This window comes from Vipera berus (genome assembly GCF_964194415.1).
Source record: "Vipera berus genome assembly, chromosome: 2".
Taxonomy (NCBI): Eukaryota; Metazoa; Chordata; class Lepidosauria; order Squamata; family Viperidae; genus Vipera; species Vipera berus.
Window position 1 is genome coordinate 96219076 of NC_138203.1, and position 22275 is coordinate 96241350.

Consider the following 22275-nt stretch of genomic DNA (forward strand, 5'->3'; position numbering starts at 1 on the left):
ATAAAGGAACAAGATGCCAGCTTAGATATACAAACCCAGATCTTGACTACAACCAAAGAACTAACAATACCAAAAATAACAGGAGAAGTGGAACAACCAAACACTAAGACGGAGGACTTAATTGACCAACAATTCCAGCCAATGAAAAATTCAGTAAAGGGAGTGACAACACTGAAAATGGAAAAGACTTTCAATATAAATCAGAAGAAATTTGAGGAGAAGGAAGAAGAACAGATTAAATGGAAGATAAACTTATCAGGACAATCGTGGGAAATTGGAGTAATAGGGAGGCAGTCTAATGAATACAAATGGTCTAGTTCTTCCAAAAAAACCTGCAACTAAATGGTCTTTCTTATTTCAAATAATATAAATAATAATAGAGGGAGAATTATTTGATGATTTAAATGCACTGACATGGCAGGCTAGTTGGCAAAGGAAAAAAGCCAGAGTAAGGCTGAAGAAAATTAGGGCTTTGATTTATTATAGGGGATTTCATATTACTAATTAGAGGGTTGAATATGGTGGAAAATGGATAATTTTTAGAAAATAAAGTATCATTGTAATTGAATAGGTAAGATGTAATAGACTTTGGTATAAAACGAGAGAAAGGGAGCAGTTGAGATAAGGGGAATTTTGGTCACCTAATTTAAAATATTTGGAAATCAGTTGAAAATAAGAATTCTGTTTGCTTAATATGAGATAAAAGATATTACCAGAAAAAGAGAGGGAGTATTTCAACTTTTAAAAATTAGACCCAAACGAAAAAGTTTATAAATATTACTGATTTATTGGTTAACCCAGACAATACATATAATGGTTTTGATTTATTGAAGGGGATACTGTATTATTAATTAGACGGTTTAATATGGTGGAAAATAGATAACTTTTAGAAAACAGAACAAGACTATACTCAAATAGATCAGATGTATATTTAGAATATTAGATTTTGTTATGAAAAGGGGAAAAAGAAGAAGAGATAAGGGAAACTTTGGTTACCTAAAGCTTGGAAATTATAAATATCAAATGTTACCGGTAATTTGAATATTGATAGGAAATTAAAGCTTGGGAAAAAAGCAATGATAGGACATTGATTGTATATAAGGATTCAATGTAAACACAATTAAGATATGTATAAGCTAAAAATTATTGATACATGTAATAATGATGTTTTTACTCAGTTGATAATAATAAGAACCAAATTAGCCTAATATGATATATAGATATTAAGGGAAAAAGAGAGGAAATATCTGATGTTGTAACTTGAGATTTGTACTAAAGATTTATGTATGTTATTGAACTATTGATTAACCCAGCCACCATGTTGCTTTTTAAATACTTAATTGTAAAATTAGAAAACTAATAAAATATTATATAAAAAAGAAAAGATGAAGAAAATCTTAATTCTAATGGAAATTTATTCCCTTTATTCTGCAAAAAATGAGATATTACCGAAATGTCTACTGGGAAAAATGCACTGGAAGTTTAATTTGCCTGCTTTACTCATGTTGTTTTCCCCCCAGATCTGATTCTAATTTCATTTAGCGTGATTTCAAACCCTAATTTTGAATCCTGGTTGCCATCAACTCTAATTAGAGTGATATATAATTAGTTTAAACATAGCACTGTTACACAGGACAAAGGAAGAACAGAAGCAGTATTTGGGAATATTATCAGGGTTATTGTGTTTTTAACTTTATTGGAAGATGTTGCGAGAGCTATTATTAGAAACTGGCATTTAAAAAGATTATAAAAACAACAAAGAGGAATGGAAAAATAGGAGAGATTTCATAATCTTCCCCCCCCCCTCCAATTGCCTCTTGATTTGCAAACCACGGCTTGTAGACAGCCAGAATACTGCCTAAATGGGAGTATTTGCTGACAAAGGAAGAGGCTCCAATTATGCAAATGTCAGTAGATAAAGAAGGTTTTAGTTGTTGAGGCTGTCATTAGGGAACTTAAAGAGAAATTTAGTATAGATCTCTCACACAGTGGATTCACTAAAATGCAGTCTGCCATTACAGACAACAACACTAAACTGAATCCCACAAGGTCTATCTTTTTTAGATAAGTCTCCAAAAAAAACAAATATATAAACAAAAACAACAACTTTGTGTATGATTAAAATACTTTCCTTACCATTTGTATTTCCCAATGCAAGCTTCTCTGATATCGTTCTTTCTTATGCAAATTTCTCCAGCGAGAAAGTTTAAAACATAAAATGAAGTGGCGGCTGCACTTGCTTTACATGACTATAGTTCTCCCCTGTGGGAGAGGTTTGGAGTAGATCAAACTAACTAGCCAGGAAGGACACCTTTAAGCACTTCTCCCTCCTATGCTGTCTAGTTTGGAAAACAAGATCTTTATAAGCAACTAACAGAATAACAGAACTGGAAGGAAGCTTGGAGGTCTTCGAGTCCAGGGGTCCCCAACCCCCGGTCTGTGGACTAGTACCGGGCTGCAGCATGCCAGCAACTGAGTCACACAAACAAACAAAGCGCCATCTGCGAGATGCAGGCAGCACACAAAACCACGCACCCTCCGGTCCGCGGAAAAACCTCTCTCCACGGAACCGGTCGCTGGTGCCCCAAAGGTGGGGGACTTCTGTTCTAGTCCAACCCCTGCTCAGGCAGGAAATGCTATACCATTTCAGACAAATGGTTGTCTTTTCTTCTTTTCTTAACTAACTAACTAGCTAACTAACTAATTAACTCCCTAACTTTCATCAACCATTAGAAAATACAATTAAAGTATACACAGTAAGTACTAAAAAGAGAATTTAATTATTTGAGAGGAGCCCAATTTATGCAGGAAAAGCATAAAACCATTTCTTGTATAAACTTTTTACAATCCCTCTTTAGAAATATGTTACCTAGTTTAATGAAAATGGGCTTGAGCAATATGTCTTTTTGAATGCCTTCAAAACTTGGAAGTGTTTCTTCTAAGTCACAGCACATAAACCACGTATTTTCTTCCAGCCATGGAATCTGAGGTTTGGCAGGCCGTTCCTGTTACAAAGATGATAGATATGTCAAGTAAAATGGGCAAATGTTGTATAGAGAATATATTCAGCCTACACACTAGATAAAATATGAATACAGTTGAAGAAAATCCAAAGAATGACACAATTACTGTATTGCCTAGTTTTCTGATCAAACCTTAATATCAGATATCTGATCAGCTGCTTTATGATAACAGAATGGGTGACTTATGACTGCTCCTTGCACTTAAGACTGTCACATCAATATTGAGGCATTTGGCAACCAGCATGTATTTATGACAGTTGCAGCATTCCAGGATCACATGATTGCCATTTGCAACCTTCTCAGCCAGCTTCTGACAAAGTCAATGGGGGAAGCCAGATTCACTTAATGACTGCATGATTCACTTAACAACCATAATGAGTCGCTGAATAATTGTGGCAAAAAAGGTAATAAAATTAGGTTCGACCACTTAACAATTGCCTTGCTTAGCAGCAGATATTCTGGTTGAGGACTCTCCATGCTTTTTTTTTTTAGAGTTTTTCTATTTTTCCTGTTCCTTTTCTGTTTCTTCCCCTTTATGGACTCTAAAACACCAAAAAGAACAGCACCTTTCTGGGCATTTCAAAATTAAGTTGATTTGAAGGCTAATACCTACAGCAAAGGAAAGTCTCAGCGTAGCGCTGCTGGAGCCTTTCCTTGTTTACTGATATTATACTTGGCTGTATCTTGAATGGTTGTATCTCTGTTCACTGTTTTTTACAGCTGTAAGGGTGTTTGGTAGACAGACAGGTAGGGAATTTATTTTGGTTGTTGACTAATAAAGGTATATTCAATTAAACAAACATCACAAAACTATCTCCTAACAACAAGAACTATTGGCAACCATTTTTGTTAAGGTTGTTTTGTTTTTCTTGAATTTCTTAAATTCTCAGTGAGAAGTTGGAATGCTAACCTCTTGTTTACAATGACTAAAAATAGAAATTTGAAATCTCACTAATCATTAAAATCATTCCCCCCAATACCTTATCCAAACCAGCAGCTCCACGCAGGAAAAAATTCCATTCAAGGTCTGTAAGTTCTTCTTTCTGCCGCATGATTTCAATGCACAGCATGAAGCTGTAGATGAGTTTGTGCTGTTCAAAAAGGCCTCGGGAAACATTAGTGTAAGTTGCATAGAGAGTCTGACTTAGGAGGATAGCTAATCGCAATTCCAGAACATCATTTTTTTCAGAAGTTTCAATTGTCGTATTAAATAGCTACAAAGAAAAAGGAAAAGAAAATGAGCATTAAAGAGGATAGGGAAAGTGAGATCCTGAAATAAAAGCAGAATATTAATTTAGATTTTTAAAGACTTTTGTTATCTGGCCTTTATTATTTTTATAAATAAATTGAAGTGGTGAACGCACCTAATGCTCCTTTCCCCTCTTATTTTCTCCACAATAACAATATTGTTGCTGAGTTGGGCTGAGATACAGTGGCCCAAAGCAGTGGATCAACTAATTTTATTTAAATTTACGTACTGCCTGACTCCAAATGCTAGTATATAGAATAACAGAATGACAGAGTTGAAAGGGACCTTGGAGGTCTTCTAGTCCAACCCCTGCTCAAGAGACCTTATACCATTTCAGATAAATGGTTGTCCAATCTCTTCTTAAAACCTCCAGTGATGGAACATCCACAATTTCTGAAAGCAAGCTTTCCGCCAAATAATTGTTCTAACTGTCAGGAAAGTTCTCCCTATTTCTAGGTTGGTTCTGTCCTTGATTAGTTTCTACCCATTGCTTCTTTTTTTGCCTTCAGGTGCTTTGGAGAATAGATGGACCCCCTCTTCTTTGTGGCAACCCCTAATTAGTATTGTATGCCATACAGTTCTTCCGACAATTTATCTTATAGAAAGACCAGGATCTAACAAATGAGACAATCAACTTTATCTGTAGCTACCTCAATCAGCAATAAACAAGTCATATTGCAAATCATATTAGCAATTAGTTTCAAAGTCAATGACATGGAGGGAATTGTCTATGTTATGTCTTTTTTTAATGAGAAAAAAATAGCTAATGGAAACATGAAATTGAAAGAAAAGTTACCAACCTGTTTGAAATATTTTAAAGAAAACTGATACATTGGATCAATATCAGAAAGACTCGCAATTACAAAATACATAACTGATCCTCGAGTAGCAACAGGGCGATATTTTTCACGAGCAGCATTTATTTTTTCTTCTGTAGTTTCTGCCTCTACAAGCCTTATTTTAATGGCACCAGATGTAACCTAAAAGCACAAATTTAAATTTTATTTGATTTATATCAGGGGTGTCAAATTGTCGGCCCGCAGGCTGGATGCATCATGGCGAAACTGTGCCCACCCCATTGCCGGCAATGGAAAAAAAGTCGTGATACGTCGCAACACGTCACGTGACGTTGCGAGTTTGACACCCCTGACTTATATTCTCTCCCCCTGCCCCAATTTCTCAGAGCAACATACATAAAATGGCTTCCTCCAATTTTCCACCACAAAGTCCCTAAATAATAGTTTGAGAGTAACAGACCCAAAGTCACCCATGGCTGAGGGTAACCGTAAACCTGAGTCTTCTTGCACCCAATATTGCTTCTAATCATTATAATACTCTCATTTTACACATGGAACATTTTTTTCACAAAATCCTGCTGTACCATTTGAAAAGACATAGATAATAACAATAAGAATATTTATTTTTTGTACATCACTTTTAAGTGTTCAATGGGCTGAAGCCATACTCAGTTACAGTATGTAAATTTTCTCATATTGTAAATGATTATTAGGATATAATTGGAGATTGTTTTTATGGTGGATTAATTGCTCTAAATTGGCTTGATGTATGAAGGAGATTATTTTTATTAGGACGATGAACTGAAGTAGTTGCTGATGTTTCTAAATGTTGTAAATCTAATGATGTCCCTGTAATGTAAGGCTTAGTAAACTGATTTGTGATTTTGGTATAAACAAGAGGTTTTTACGTGTTATCTTTTTTAATATTTCGTTGTTTGCAGCAAATTCAGGAATAGAACCTATTTCTTAATGAAAAATGAAAGTATTTCCACTTTGTAATATGCACAATGTCAAATAAGTTACTCCTATTGTTCAAATGTAACCGTCTAGAATATAATCACTGAAAATTACAAGCTTAATATATTTTCTTGATTATAAATATGATTAAATTTGATGATAGGTATGTATGTATAGATGATAAGCAGACAGACAGATACAAAATGCCTCCTGCCTTTGATTCTTGAAGTGTATTGATGAGTTCTTCATTGTCCAGAATATTCCCTTCTGATGTAAAAAGCATTTTTAGAATTTTATCTTCAATTGCTTTCAGTTGATTCTTATCAGCATTAATTCTTATAATGAGCTGTGTTCTTTGTTCCTCTAGTTCAGGTCTCTCTAATCGCACGACATCACTGAAATGACAGTTAAAATGTAGAATTTGTGAACATGAGCAATGTTGTTATAAGTTAAAGTTTTAACTATTATTCAGTACAAAAAGATGTTTATTTCTGATCCTTTGGAGAAAAGGATTACAGCCACAATAATGCCAAAATGAATATCATGACAGTATAATACAAGCTCCACCATTCTGTAACAGCATCTCAATTCTGCATGCAAATCTGTAATGGATAGAAATTGCATTGCTGTGTTGTGATGCATGTTTTATTACTTGCCTCTTTCCCCGACACCCAGGGAAAGCTAGAGGAGACGTTTTATAGAAAACAAACAATTGACATTCACAAAAGAGAAAATCAGCAGGCTTGAGAGAAGCCCACACCCCAAAAAAATCCCAGCTTAATGTGAAATGATCTTGGGCATATAATTCTGATTGCCTACGGGGCAAAAATAAAGTGAGAAGGGTAATGCAGTGAAGAAGTTGGAAAAGGGAGCCATTTTCAGTTGTCTTTTAAAAATATATTTCTAAAAATACTCAAGAAGTGAGACACATTTTTAGAAATCAATGAAGAAATGAAAAATTCTAAGGTAATTTGGAAATAATGCTATCATGATTATAGGTAGTCCTCAACTTACGACCATGGTTGAGTGCAAAATTTACGTTGCTAAGTGAGATATTTGTTAAGTGAGTTTCCCCCCATTTTATGACTTTTTTGCCACAGTTGTTAAGTGAATCACTGCAGTTGTTAAATTAGTAATCCGGTTGTTAAGTGCATCTAGCCTCCCCATTGACTTTGCTTCTCAGAAGGTTACAAAAGGGGATCACATGACCTCCCTGGGTCACTGCAACTATCATAAATATGAACCAGTTGCCAACCATCTGAATGTAAATCACGTGACCCTGAAGATGCTGCAATGGTCATAAGTGTGAAAAATGGTTGTAAGTCACTTTTTCCAGTGCCATTTTAACTTCGAACGGTCACTAAATGAACTGTTGTAAATTAAAGACTACCTGTACTCAATTCTGTCATAAGGGGGGAAAAAGCATTTGATCATGATCATTCTTAGCCTTGTAGTAATACATGATCTAGATCGGGTCATAATGTTGTAAGAATACATTTAGGTTCCTACTTTTTACCTTCCAATTTATATTAAAGCTATTGTGAGATGTATATACAGAAGACATTTTAAATATTATTAGAAAATAGGCTTAGGGATAAATACACAAACACACACACACACACACTTATTTTTAAATATTTATTATTTATGAAATCCCTAGCCACAGAGATAAAATTGAAAGATTGGAAATATTTCAATATGAAAAGCAAGGCTGCTGTTTCAGCAATAACCACCCTCATTTTGCCAGACAAATATTGTTTCCATTGCATTGGTAGCATTTGGCAAATAATAAAATAGAGTGGCACATTTTGTCAGAATTTTTAATTTTGTTTAAATAATGTTTAGTAATTTGTTTATTCTAGTCACAAACCCATACATTGACATGCTATACAACAATTTGTCTGCCATTGAAAATAATGAAGATTACAATCTTTCTGCACTTTTCCTCCAGCTGGTTTGAGGATTCCTGATGTATTAAAGCTGGGAATTTTGAGAGTTGCAGTTTCCCAACAATCTATTTGTGCATATGAGTTGTTTTATTATTAAACCACTCAAATTTCTCTGAAAATATCTTCAATCATATCAATTATCCTTTTGAAATATGCTACTAAGAGTATTTATTTTTCTTCTGTTCCATCATGCCTGATTCTCAGAGACTGCCTGAACAAGTCCCTGCAGGTTTTTTGGTAAGATTTTTTTCAGAAGTGATTTGACATGGCCTTTTTCCTAAAAGTGAGAGAAAGTGACTAGCCCAAAGTCACCCAGCTGGCTTTGTGTCTATGGTGGAACTGGAACTCACAGTCTCTGGGCATCTAGCTTGATGTCTTAACCACTACACCAAACTGGCTTTCCACCGACAAGATATCAAACGTTTAAATGTATTATATATAATGCCTTGTTTTTTGAATCATGGTGCCCCCCTCCTCCCATTCAAGGAAGCAATCTAGGCTGTCTCTTAGCTATAACTTGGATACAAAAGAAATTGATTAAGGAAACGTTGACATGAATAATCTCACTTATCTAAAACAATGAATTCTTTTTTTCTGCTTTTCAGAATGGGCTCATTACTTTTATACATATTTTAAAGTCTTTACTGAATATTTCACAAGACAAAAGTTACTCCAAATCATTGGGGAGAATTATTAGGGTTCATTGGAAGTACTTCATGAAATATTTTAGTAAATGTATTTTAAATTGTAATCATTGTTAAACTCTTGGTAATTTCTAATTTGCTTTGCTAGAAACTTACAGAATAATAGAATGTCAGAACATGATACTATAACATAAACTATTGGTCATAAAGGTCTCTAAATTTCTTACAGGTTATAATAAAGAAAAGATTTTTTAGAAATATTTCAATCTATACTTTCCAAATATAAATTAGACCTACTCACATAAAGGTAAAATTGATTCTAATCATTGTAAACAATCTCACAGAGGAGTTGTCATTAGAATCATAAACCCAGTAGGCATATGTACCAAATTGTAGCTTCATAAACACAATGAACTGGATTAACCAAAGTTCTCCAAAGCAGGAAATTTTATTTAACTCTTCAATGAACATCTGATTGCTTTCTCCCAGCCATGTAGAAGTCTCACAGTGAAAGCTTCTCAGCAAACTTACAATGATTTCTTTTTTTACAATAAACAGTTATGCAGCAATGATTTGGAACTCTAATTTTCCAGGTACAATAAAACTAAAAATACATAAAAATGTTTAGTGTTTTATATAACTCCTTTCAAGAGCTTCTTAATGTTGATGTCATCTCTATAAATGAGCATGGCTGCAGCCATTTTCCTTCTCATTCTAAGTTGCCACATAGAACAGAGGGAGGAGGGTTGCCCAGGTGCTTTTTTAGTTAAAATAATCTTTTGTCCCGTGGGAACCAAGGTCATCGGCTGCTCCCAAGACTAGGGACTGGGCGTTGCATAAAAAGCTGCTCTCAAAACTAGGGACTGGGCATTGTATAAAAAGCCCGCCAAATAATCATATTGGGGAATGTAGTTGCTTGCATAGCTTTTATAGATTGGACATTTCACTTTGTATTAGAAAATTGTTACTTGTGTATCCAGACTTGGTTTCACTCTTGATGTGCTGATACTTTATAACTAATAAACATGTTCTTTGAGGAATTTGCAAGTCTTGGAGTTCTGCTTTATTCGTATCTGTCTGTCAGAACCATGACAGTTGATGCAGATATCAGCAAGTGCTTTCTTACTTATCTTCCTACTATCGATTTTCCCAATTATTTAAAAAATCATGTTTGCTATGCATTAAAACTTTGGTACTAAAAATTGGGTTGAGGAGGAATATTTCTTAGTTTCTTGTCTGGCATCTAAATGTCAAGGAAGGAGGGAGAGGAAGGAGAAAAATGTTTACTCAACAGAAAACATTTGTTGCCATCTATTTTGTTCTCCCACAAGTGGGAAGCCCCATATAGGTTTCTTTAGTTTTTACAAAAGGATAGCATGCCAGTTGAGTTGATAATGGCTGGCTGATAATGATAGTTGCTTTAAGCTGGTCTTTTTCCTAGTTGTACTTATAGTGATACGATGAAGGCGTGACCTGTTTCGATCTATGCAAATGGATGTTTCATACCTTTCTGCTCCTCTCCACAATACAAAGCACCAGAGACAATAAAATATAATAAAATAAAAACGGGCAGAGCTAGTATTCTCCAGAACCAACCATCTGAATGGAAGCTGGAAAGAACACTGAAATTCACAGAGATACAGTCATCAGCATCTCTATGCTGGATCCTTGAGCATAGAGGAGATTTTAATTAATTAATCAGAACTCATTGGATAGATTGATATTACCATACTTTAGAACATTAGTAGGTTCTTTTGTAATGCTTATCAGCACACAACCACATTTCAGTGAAACACATTCTTCTGTTATGGATAAATATCAGGTTTCCACTACTTTGTTTTATCTAATTAATGAATAGGATACTTTTTTCACACCTCACAACAATGATAGAAGAAACTAATAATGCTTCATGAAGGTGAGATGAGGCTACAGGGAAGTTGTGCAGAATTTACACACACCCAGTCTATAAGACTGAGGCTCCTGCTATATACTATAGACATATTCAATAAATTACACTAAGGAATAGAAGCAGTACCTTAGCAGCTGATCTTCCAGACCAGATCGGGTAACAGTGAAATTTATTATAGTTACTTTGATGCACACCTATAAGAAAAAGAAAAAAAAAGAAAAGCATCTTCACGTTAAAAAGAATGTTATATTCAGATTTTTTTAAAAAAATGATTAAAAGTTATGTACGACCCTTCAAAAGATGACAGGAAATTCACATTGCAGTCTGGCAGATGTTTACTCAACCATAAATCTCAATTAAGGTCCTTTAATGAAATAAAAGTTATATATTTTATAAATATTTTGCACTCTGAAACTGGTTGCAAATGCTTTAAGATATCCCTGGATTCTGCAATGGTTAAGAACTGCTCATGTTCCTTAGCTTGTTGCCAAATCAACCAAGCTAATGTGCTTTGATAGGACTTGATACTCCCGAGTATGGATGACATTCTTTATCAGTTTAAGTTGTTGTTACACTGCTCATTACTTCTGAAAAGTTATACAGCAACTGGGGCCTTGAATTGATTTTTCACAGTTGGACTATAAAACATTTAATACCCCACCAAAATCATTCTATGGTGACACGGAAATACCACTAAAAATTAATAGCCCAATGCTTTCTTCTTCCTTGTCTTCTAATTTATAATATTTCTCATACTGTAATGTCATTATGTTGTACCTTTCCCTGCCCTGTTTCAAATCATGGGTGAAGATTTAAAATGTGCACTACAATATTGTAGAAAAGCATTGTAATACATTACAAGGAAAGAGGCAGAATTTAACACAAAGTGCTTTTTTTTCCCCTTAGCCTTCCAATGTCACCTGTAGTATACAATTTAACTTCCTCTGTATTGCAAAATTTACTGTATTTGGCCGATACATGGAAAATTCTGGTGTAGGCTATATTTATCTAGATGCTGAGTCATTCACTAGCTGGTTCACAGCTTGAGCTAACCTAAGGCTTCTTTTGACAAGGTTTTGTTGAAAACGCCATTGTGGCTGGTTCTGTGTAATTCCTTAAGCTCTCTTCTATTATTTGTTTAACCCAAAAGGCTAGGATCACATAACACATTATACACAAACCACATTAAGTCTTCGTGTAATGGTATCTGAGAAGACCTCGAGAGATGGGGGTGAAGAAATAGTGTCTATGGACAGTGATGAGATTCAAATATGTGAACAACCGGTTCTCTGTGTGGATGCCGCTTCCAGAAGTCCATTCTGGGCCTGGGCAATAAAAAAAAATTAGTTACTGGTTCTGCCGAACTGGTGCAAACTGGCTGAATCCCATCACTGTCTATGGAACAGTCAAATAAGAGAGAGCATAGCCTACACCTGCATTTTGGGCAGAGCAAGAGGCTCCAAAGGGACTCTAAATTCTCAGGCTGTAAAAGAGACGGTGGTAGACTTGTACTATCAGATTTAATGTTAATGTATCTTTACAATAAAGTAGAATTAACTTATCTAATCATGTGTCCTGTCTGTTACCTGGGAAGGCTGACACTAAGTTCACATATGATTAAAAATGAGCAGAGTGTTACTAGATATTATTATTATTATTATTATTATTATTAATAATAATAATAATAATAATAATAATAATAATAATAATAATAATAATAATAATAAAATTTTTATACTGCCCTTCTCCCGAAGGACTCAGTGCGGTGTACAGGGCAATAAATATCAAAATATAAATACAAAAGTTAAAAAAGAAGTTAAAAAGGATTAAATAATTATGCCCAATATAATACAATAATAAAACTGTGTTAAAACTAAATCCAACCCCAAACCCATCAGACCAGGCCAGATTGTTCAAATAAATAAGTTTTTAAATCGCGCCGGAAGGAGCGAAGGTCGGGGGCCATCCGGAGCTCAACCGGTAAGCGGTTCCATAGGTCTGGCGCGCCCACAGAGAACGCCCTCCCCCTGGGGGCCACCAATCGGCATTCTCTGATCGGAGGCACCCTGAGGAGGCCCTCTCTGTGGGAGCGCACTGGACGGAGGGAGGTTGATGCCGGCAGCAGGTGCTGCCGTACGTAATCCGGACCCATGCCATGTAGGGCTTTATAGGTCATTACCGGCACCTTGAATCTCACCCGGAGGGCAACTGGCAGCCAATATAACTGGTACCAAAAAAAAGACATAGATCCAAATCAGGATTTCTAGATCATTGTATTGCTTGTGTAAGAAGAAGAGGTACAAGATTTTCAGAATTGATTTTATTATAAAAACAGGAATTGTTTCATAATGGACTCATCACTTTTCTACAATAAACAAACTTACTGTACCTGAGAGGTTTGTCCTTTAATATATAGCATCCCTTATCTCTCTTTTTCTCTCTCAGACACCTCACCTTTGTAGGAGCTTCTGTTTGAAAGATACCACTGGTTTTATTGTTTTCTGGTATAATTGATATAGCAGTTTCTGGGCTCCATGACCATATTTCATATTACATTCTATTTCAAATGTTCATAAGCGAAAGAATGCAAACAATGCACCAATTCTAGCCCGTTTTTCTCCATAGAAAAAAATTGAAAAGCATTAGAACACAAGCTGATTAACATTCATAGTTCCCATTTCTTATAGTAAATTATGCATACAAAAAAGACCAAAAAAGCAAAATCACGGAGCCCAGAAAGTGCTATTAGCACACTGTCTACCAACTGTACAAAAATGTTCCTGGTATAACTTTTACAGAGGTTGTTAATTTAGATTTTAAAAAGCCTAAGATGGTTTTGCAAACAAAATATACAAATTACTTTAATTGAGTAGAAAAAAATGCCTCTTTTTAAATTCTTAAGAGTCTAATTTTATGTTGTCTACTCAGAATTACGCTCAATTGAATAGCTCTGCGGAAAATTGCAGCTCAGCTACATCTCATTAATATTATACCTCAGGTAAATAGTGGGGATTTGGCATTTTTGTTGTCATGTAGAACTTAAAGTTTTTATCATAATCTATGTCTGAATCTCCAAGGCGAATTAATAGTCTTCCACCAGAAACAAAAGTCTGCTTCAAAAGAATAGGTTCCAGGGCTGGGTCAAGCGTTTCTTTAATCTATTGAAAAGAAGAAGAAAAGCATACATTTTACCAAGTAAGGTTTTGAAAAATCATTAAAAATTCAGTTAGGACATGCATGCATTAGGCCAGGGGTGTCAAACTCGCCACGTCACGTGTTGCGACGCATCATGACTTTTTTCCCATTGCCTGCAATGGGGGTGGGTGTGGTTTTGCCATGACGCATCCGGCCCACGGGCCGGCAGTTTGACACCCCTTTCATTAGGCTGTTTAGAAGAGATCAGGAACAAGAGGTCAGATTTCACAGACATAACCCACTGTAGTTGAGCCACAGCATCTTCATATATTGATACATATATAATAGTATTTCAAAATCTGGGACCCTGTATGTTGTTAGGCATATGATTAAGCCTACCTGGTTGGGTTGGATATATATAAGCCATGATGTATGATATCACTTTAAATGTGATGATTGGCCAAGGGTGTGTTTGCCTCCCAACGGCCATAAGAGGGAGCTAGGGACGTAGTTTCTCTCTCTCTGCTCTCGCTGTTTTTTCACTGTTAGTTACTCTGTTACTGCTATTGTTGGTTTGCTACTGTGTTAAACCTGAACAACTGTGTTTTGACCTTTGGACCGGTAAGAAGACTTTGTATTTGGAATACTTCTTGGACTGTTACTATCGTTTATCTGTTCTTTACACTTGTATGACATGGACTGTTTATTTTTGACTGTGCTTTGTATTACACCACAAAGTAAAGTATTCTGTTTTTCACACCTCAGTGTATCTGTGTGGTTACTGTGTGAACTTTGGTGCTCTCAGTACCATTTTTGTCTGTGCAACTTCTTGTTAGCTCAAGGAGATCTCTGCACAATTCCTGACATATGTAACAGCTAATTATATAATTTATCTCTCTCTCTCAGTTTGGACTTTATCAAGACAAAAAGATCGGCACAATTGTCCCTACTTACAGGCTTCCAAGTTTCCAAACCTTACTTGTGTGTCAGACCTATTAACTGCTACTTCATATAAAGGGCTTTGAGGCATTCATGTAAGAAGTCCATTGTCCACCTTTACCATTACTTATTACCATTATATTCAATAAATATGGATAATACTGATAACTTTCTAGGATGCAAAGCTTTGGGATATCTCCTCCCCAAAATGGAAAAAGTATTTTCAGGTATTCACAATGATAAAAAGCACAACTAGGATGGTTTTCTCCCGCCCTTCCTTTTTTATGCTTTTCAACCCAGCAGACTGTTATAAAGAAATGATATAAAAGAGCTCAGATCTATATCTTTCAGCAGGATAACTCTCTAACACCGAATAGAATGGAAACTGATTTCGGGTATTGAGGAATAAGCTGGCCAGATAAAAATTGTGTTTTAAAATAACTGGATCTGGTTTGGAGCTGTGGACAAAAGAATTTTAAAACTTCTACAGTATGGTACACTTCTTTTGGAAGAGGCAATTGGGTAATGAGTTGGAATGTTGTTACAGGTAGTCTTTGACTTATTACCATAATTGGGACCGAAATTTCTGTTGTAAGTCATTGTAGTCATAAATTGAGTCATCCATTTTTACTGTAATTCTAATTCGGATCACAAGGTCTTAACTATAAATTGATGGTATGTATAGAGGTAAAGGTAAAGGTTCCCCGGCACATGCGTGCTAGTCGTTTCCAACTCTAGGGGCCGGTGCTCATCTCCGTTTCAAAGCCGAAGAGCCAGCACTTGTCCGAGGACGTCTCCGTGGTCATGTGGCCGGCATGACTAGATGCCAAAGGCGCACGGAACGCTGTTACCTTCCCACCGTAGTGGCCCCTATTTTTCTACTTGCATTTTTACGTGCTTTCGAACTCCTAGGTTGGCAGAATCTGGGACGAGTAACAGGCACTCACTCTGTTATGCGACACCTGGGATTCGACCCGCCAAATTGCCGACCATCTGATCGACAAGCTCAGCGCCCTAACCCACTGAGCCCCCTGCGGGTTTAAAAGGATTTTACTAGGAACTTTTTGAAGCTACTAACTATGATCCAATGTCCTATATTCACATGGAATTCTCATAAATGGAAAATAACTGACATGAGGGTCCAAGACTGATACACAACCCTGGGGATGGTTGGTGGCTTGAGACACACCCTCCACCTTTTGTAACGTTTTAAATTTTTAAACTTTTAAAGTTGTTTTCATTCTGTTAAACTCATTTAACATGTTTTGTTTTTTTAACTCTACCTTTTTTGTAGACTGCCCTATGTTTTGTTTGTAAACTGCCCATATGCAGTTGGGTGAGATGGGTGGGGCAGAAATTTGATGAACAAAATTTGACAAATAAAATAAATGAACAAATAAATAAACATAGATTCTCCCAGAAGTCAAAAACAGTCATTTTTCTTATGGACCTTTTAGCAAGCAATTGTAGCCTGCAGAATAAATAAATAAAAGAAATAATAAGATTATCCTATGTAAATGCAAAAAGATGCAAACCTCTTCTAGAAGCACAGGTAAACCCAGACGAATAGCATTCTCCAGGGTACGCAGGAAGCCAGTGTCCGTGAGCTTAATTATTTTTAAACCACATTTTGTTTCTTTGTTTCTTATCCAACGGTTTGCCTGTATATTAGAAAAAAATATGATTAAATGTGAAGTTAAATGTGAAAACTTAATTGAACACTAAAAAGGACTGCTTGTTTTATTTGTTTTTTAAAACAGTCAGACCCTAAAAATTAATTTCCTTCTTATTTCTATGATTGCTCTATCAGCATAGAGTGAAACCGAAGTCTACTGCTTGCCTTGTTTTCTCAGGGCGATAATTAGAGGCAGGATGAGAATTTGAACCAATATTTCTCAGTTATGCTCATGCTTTTGCAAGTAAAATTAAAGTAAAATACAACAGTATTTCCTCCACTGCCTGGTACATGAGATCCTCCACCTATGGCAAGGAATTCACATGAGAAAGAGGATCGTTACAAGGAGCAGAGGGATGCTTCAAATCTGATGCATATAGCAGTGCTGGTATTAACAGTGTAGAATATTTCTTTTAAGAAGGTTTGAGAGAAAGAACACTGTCAGCATTGAGGATATGTCAGGGACTATTTACTACCAACAATCCTCAATTTATGGGGAATATCTAAGGAAGATACTATTGGCCTCGTGGATCTGCAAAGTTTAGGAGGTGCCATCTTCTTACATGGCAGTTATAAGAATGAGAATTTGATAGGGAACTTTTCATGACAGCAGCTAAGGTATTATTTTGAACTTCTGGGCTGTACTTTTTTTAAACTTCTTTCTCTTGGGAAAAGAAAACAGGCTACAGTGGCAATATGATAGGCACCTGATAGAGAATTACTTCAGCAATCCTGGCCTCCCGCCACAGAGTAATGAATAAACAATCACATATTTAGATTTTAATTTTGATCTATTCTTTAATCAATTTTTGCCTAAATTCCCTATTCTACCCAACCAGTGAAAGAAAAAACACACGATACAATGGCTATTGGTAAGAGGATGTCTAGTTAATTTGAAATGACTATGGCCTTTCTTTCACATAGCTACCTTGTCCTACAAGTACACCTATCTTATCGCAGAGTAACTCCATTTTATTTTATGTTATATGGCCACCCGTTTCAAATACACGAGTCTATATGGTTAAACAGTTACAGCTGTTTGTGGCTATTATTGTTGTAGTCCGGCATTACAGAAGACTGCCAGATTCTATTGTATGTGTGTAATTGGACCCAGAAAAAGAAGTGAATAGTTCTAGGGCCAATTAAAAGGTTGAAGGAATTCTGGGTGTTCAAAACATCAACATTTCTAGAAAGAGGGTAGCAGCCATTGGCTAGGTCTCCTATAATAATAGAGAAAAAAGGAAGTGCTTGTTTGTTCACAGACACTAGATCACGGTGATAGATTGGTGAAATTGTGGCTGAGAATTAGAGGGAAGTTCAGTTTCACAAAGTCAATAGTTGTGTGTTCAGAAAAGCAGTGGCAAATCCCTAAATTCTTCGGTGTCTTTCTTCTTCTTTTCAAACTAGCAGAGCAAGGCGAGAAGAGAAGGAACAGGAGGAACATACTATCCAGAGCCTAGACGTCCAGCTGAATCTCTAAAGGACCATAAACCAACAATACTGAATAATAATTGCACCACAATGTGTCTTTTATATATAAAAACAAACTATATAATATTTCTTGAATATGCCAGTTATGAATAAATGATTAAAATAAACACTTACCTGATCCTGAGGATCAATCATGAGTGGCCAGCGTCGCCCACGGGTAACTAGAATGCCATTTTCAGTAGAAATATAATCGCGAGGTAATCCATCAGTATTCCATTGTCGAATTTCATAGGGGTCTCCCAAAATATTTACAAGACTGAACTCAGAACTAATAGGAATGTCTAGATCTTGGCATTGTTTGATCCAGCATTCAATTAACTAATTTGAAAGGGGAAATACAAATCAGGAAAAGCTATTTCGGTTACTATAAGAAATACAAAGTTTGCATGAGAGTTAATAAGGCAGATGTCCAATATGAAGATATATATATAAAACTGGCTGATCTGAAATTATATAGTAATGTTTTGGGATATAAATAATCTTATTAACCAAAAGATCTTTCTCTTAATGAGATTGTCAAAATGAATGGGACCAGAAATCCGATTTTTCAGCAAATGCTTCTGACTTTGATGCTGGAAAATTACATAGAAATGTAGCTGAATTGGCAACGATACATCAGTTCAAGGAAAGGTAAAAAGAACTGAATGGTCATCTACATTAAATAACCTAATAATAAAAAATATCCCAGGTCCTTGGGAAGAATTCTATAAATATCTGGTTGACTGTGCAACCAACCATGAAAATCTAATTATGGAAACATTTTTGCTTTTGTAGGTGTCTGTTAATGAAACTAATCAAATAATTATTATTATTATTTTTTGCTTTTTAGACAATTTTTACTTTATAAACAATTTACAATTTCCACTAAAATACAGGTAGTCCTCGACTTACAACAGTTCATTTAGTGGCCATTGAAAGTTACAACAGTACTGAAAAAAGTGACTTATGACCATTTTTCACAGTTGCAACCTTTCCAGCATTCCCCGTGATCACGTGATCAAAATTCAGATGCTTGGCAACTGGTTCACACTTATGACTGTTGCTGTGTCCCAAGGTCATGGGATCACCTTTTGCAACCTTTTGGCAAGCAGAGTCAATGGGGAAGCCAGATTCACTTAACAGGCAGGTTACTAACTTATCAACTGCAGTGATTGACTTAAAGACTGTGGCAAGGAAGGTCATAAAATGGGGCAAAACTCACAATAAATGTCTCACTTAACAACAGAAATTTGGGGCCCAATTGTGGTCATAAGTCGAGGACCAGCTGTAAATAAAAACGTAAACTATTTTACTTTCCTATAAAATATCTCCATCTGTATATAACAGTAAAGCTTTTTAGCACACGCCAAAACTAGGAAGATACACATACTCACAGAGAGTAGTTTCTGAGGAACTGCTACCCTCAGTACTATCAATTATCAGGGTGCAGGGCAGGGTAAGGAATCTCCTTCTCCCTCTGTTTTAAACATTTGACCTGAGCAGCATGCATTAATGCTAGCTTCCCAAATCACTATCTTCATTCTAGGTTACAGTTTGCACTTACACGTTTTTCCTTCTGTTTGATCTTGATTATTATTTTTAAAGAGCAGCATCGAAAAATATCCACAGCCACTCTTGACTACTGAGAGCAAACAGGGAAAAATCAGGATTTGGCTGTGAGGAATCTTTTTCCATATGTGGAAAAATTATTTCCACTTGTTTAGATTTACAGCTGCTTCCATGACCTGCAACAGCTTTTATGAAGCATATTGGCTTTATAATAAGATGGACATAAAAGTCAGATCAGTAAAAGATGCGCTCTAGAGAAAGCAAATATTTTAATTAACTCACCAGTTGCCTATAATGTGCAGTAAAAGCCCCGTAGTAAGCTACACAAGCAGCAGCTATGAATACATTTCCAGTGATATTTGAAATCTCCGCCTCAAAATTCAAAATGCTTTCTTCCCATCGAACCTGTTCATCCCCTAATGCAGCCGTAAGTTTTCCAGCGCGGGTAAGGCGAGCCTGAGTCAGTGCCATGGTCTTTGCTAAACAAGGATAATTCTATTAGGTCACGGTTATAATTTATTTAAACAGGGCAATTCATTTGGTTAACTATTTTTTGTCTTTTTAATGAATAATATATTACATCGCTGGAATTAGCAATGTGAAAGATTTCATTGTGGAGTAATTCTTAAAAAACAGACGGTGATCATTTGATTTTGTGATGATAATGTACACTTTGATAATATACACTTTCTTACCAGACGGCCTTCCTAACATAACATGATACATTGCTCACATATGGATGTTTTGCTATTACATTTTGTCTATACGAAATGTATCCACAGTAAAAATAAGCTTTTGAAAAATGACATGCACGCAGGATTTTTAAGATGTTAATAAGCTACACTGGTGAACTTTTACAGGTAGTCCTCTACAGGTAGTCTTTAATTTACAACAGTTTGTTAAGTGACCGTTCAAAGTTACAACAGCACTGACAAAGTGATTTATGACCATTTTTCACACTTACGACAATTGCAGCATCCCCAATGGTCACATTATCAAAATTCAGACGCTTGGCAGCTGACTCACATTTATGACGATTGCAGTGTCCCAGAATCATGTGATCACCTTTTGCAACCTTCTGACAAGCACCGTCAATGGGGAAGCCATATTCACTTAACAGTCATGCCACTAACTTAACAACTGCAGTGATTCACTTAACAACTTTTGCAATGTGGCGAAACTCACTTGACAACTATCTTGCTTAGCAACAGAAATTCTGGGCTCAATTGTGGTCGTAAGTCAAGGACTAGCTGTATTAGTACAGACTTCATGAGAGCTTGAAACTTTGTTCCATGCAGTAAGAAGGTAATTAAGAAACACCACTCTAAAATATTGTTCATATTTTTTTAAATAGGTACTTACCAAGGGTTTCTTTTTCATTCACACTTCTTTCATATTGGTCTTGTAATTCGTGTATTTGTTCCTCTACCTGTCTCAGTTTTTTTTGCTTATCACGAAGGGTAGCTAAAGTTGCATCAAGTTCTGCCTAATCATAATACAAATTAATTCAAATTATTATTCTGCCATATATTCTGAATGTCTTATTTTATTCATTTGCACAGTTGCTTTACAGCAAAATGGAATATGAAGAAACTACAAATAATTATACATTATAATTAATTATATAACATTATAAATTATATAACATTTCATACATATTGATGTTCACTTTGAGGAATCTCAAGATTTCCTCATAATGAATCACCACCCTTAAAAATAGAATTGCATTTGAATCAAAGTATCAGAAATCCAACTCTGTTGGTATCATGCTAAACTAATAATTTATTTTTATACCAATCTAATTGAATATATTAATAAATAAAACATTCCTTCCTATCCCCATTCATGCACACATGCTTTGTGGAGAACAAAAATGTTGGAATGGGAATTATAGCAACAACTTTCCTTGAAACATCTTGACATGTTTGTGGGGGGAAATGGGCAGCAGCAGGTTTTCCTCCCTGATTTCAGTTTTATTTTATATTGTCATGTGATGGTTCTCATTTATCAGATAATCAAATATTTCTGAAATGTTGCTACTTCATTATGGCATGCCACTTAAAGACAGGTAAAGACCAATGGTTTGGGGGCATGTTGGCAAAATACATTAGATTCATTCATTCAATTTATAGTCGTCCATTCTGTTCACATTAGGATCAAGACAGCTATCAACAACCAATTACAGAAATGCCCAATATATTTCTTCTCAAAGATATGTAAATAACAATATTATACCCGCCATGTGTTACAAGAGGTGTAACAGGCATCTTGTTACAGAAGTAAATCTTAATTGCTCTTCTAAAGATGCAAACGAAGGCAATTCCAGAAACAAGACATTCCCTAATTTGGGGATCATGCAATAGAAATAAAAGAGGAAAATAAAATAAAAGGACAAACATTGCCACTCATAAAAATAAGCTGATGCTGTTGTTTTTTTTAAAAAAATATCATTCACTTGTAAATTGCCTCAACTTTAGACACAGATAGCGATTATTCTGAGCCGGGGCGGGGGGGACAGGAAATACATAAACCCGGCCCTAGCTCTGTCAGTTTGATTTGAGAGAGTTTGATATAGAAAAAAATAATATTGAAATTGTTATGGTAGCAGTGCTACTTTTAAGCAATGGTAATTGAGGAGATTTCTATGAAAACTAAACTAACCAAATGTTCTCCACTCCTGTCAGCCTTGTCTAAGGAAGCAAATGCAGAAGGAGCTGCCCTAAAGAGTCAGCAAATTCTTCATGCTTTTTCAAGACAAGAAGAGAAAACTATTCTAATACCCCGGCAGGTATGGGAATGAAATGGAAAAGAAGGAAAGTCATTTAACATTTAATGTTGCGAATAAAGAATTCCACCCTTTCCATAATCCAAAATAGGCTACCTGTCAATATAGGGAACAGCCTTGCATGAAAGAATCAACAGTGGACTGATTCTACCAGAAAAAAAAAGTGCCTGTTTC

The 22275-nt window shown here is 35.7% G+C and overlaps 1 protein-coding gene across 1 annotated transcript in view; it reads right to left on the minus strand.

Annotated features, from left to right (window-relative positions):
- The window catches only part of DNAH6 (dynein axonemal heavy chain 6), a gene marked incomplete at its 5' end in the record, with an annotated part of 184661 nt that overhangs the window by 47295 nt on the left and 115091 nt on the right, over positions 1-22275 (minus strand). Inside the window, 10 exons of the mRNA XM_081318905.1 lie at positions 2870-3005; positions 4004-4237; positions 5073-5252; positions 6241-6421; positions 10655-10722; positions 13522-13686; positions 16138-16263; positions 17883-18086; positions 19599-19795; positions 20679-20802. Coding sequence (XP_081175031.1) covers positions 2870-3005; positions 4004-4237; positions 5073-5252; positions 6241-6421; positions 10655-10722; positions 13522-13686; positions 16138-16263; positions 17883-18086; positions 19599-19795; positions 20679-20802 — 1615 coding nt within the window. The remainder of the gene's footprint in view (positions 1-2869; positions 3006-4003; positions 4238-5072; positions 5253-6240; positions 6422-10654; positions 10723-13521; positions 13687-16137; positions 16264-17882; positions 18087-19598; positions 19796-20678; positions 20803-22275) is intronic.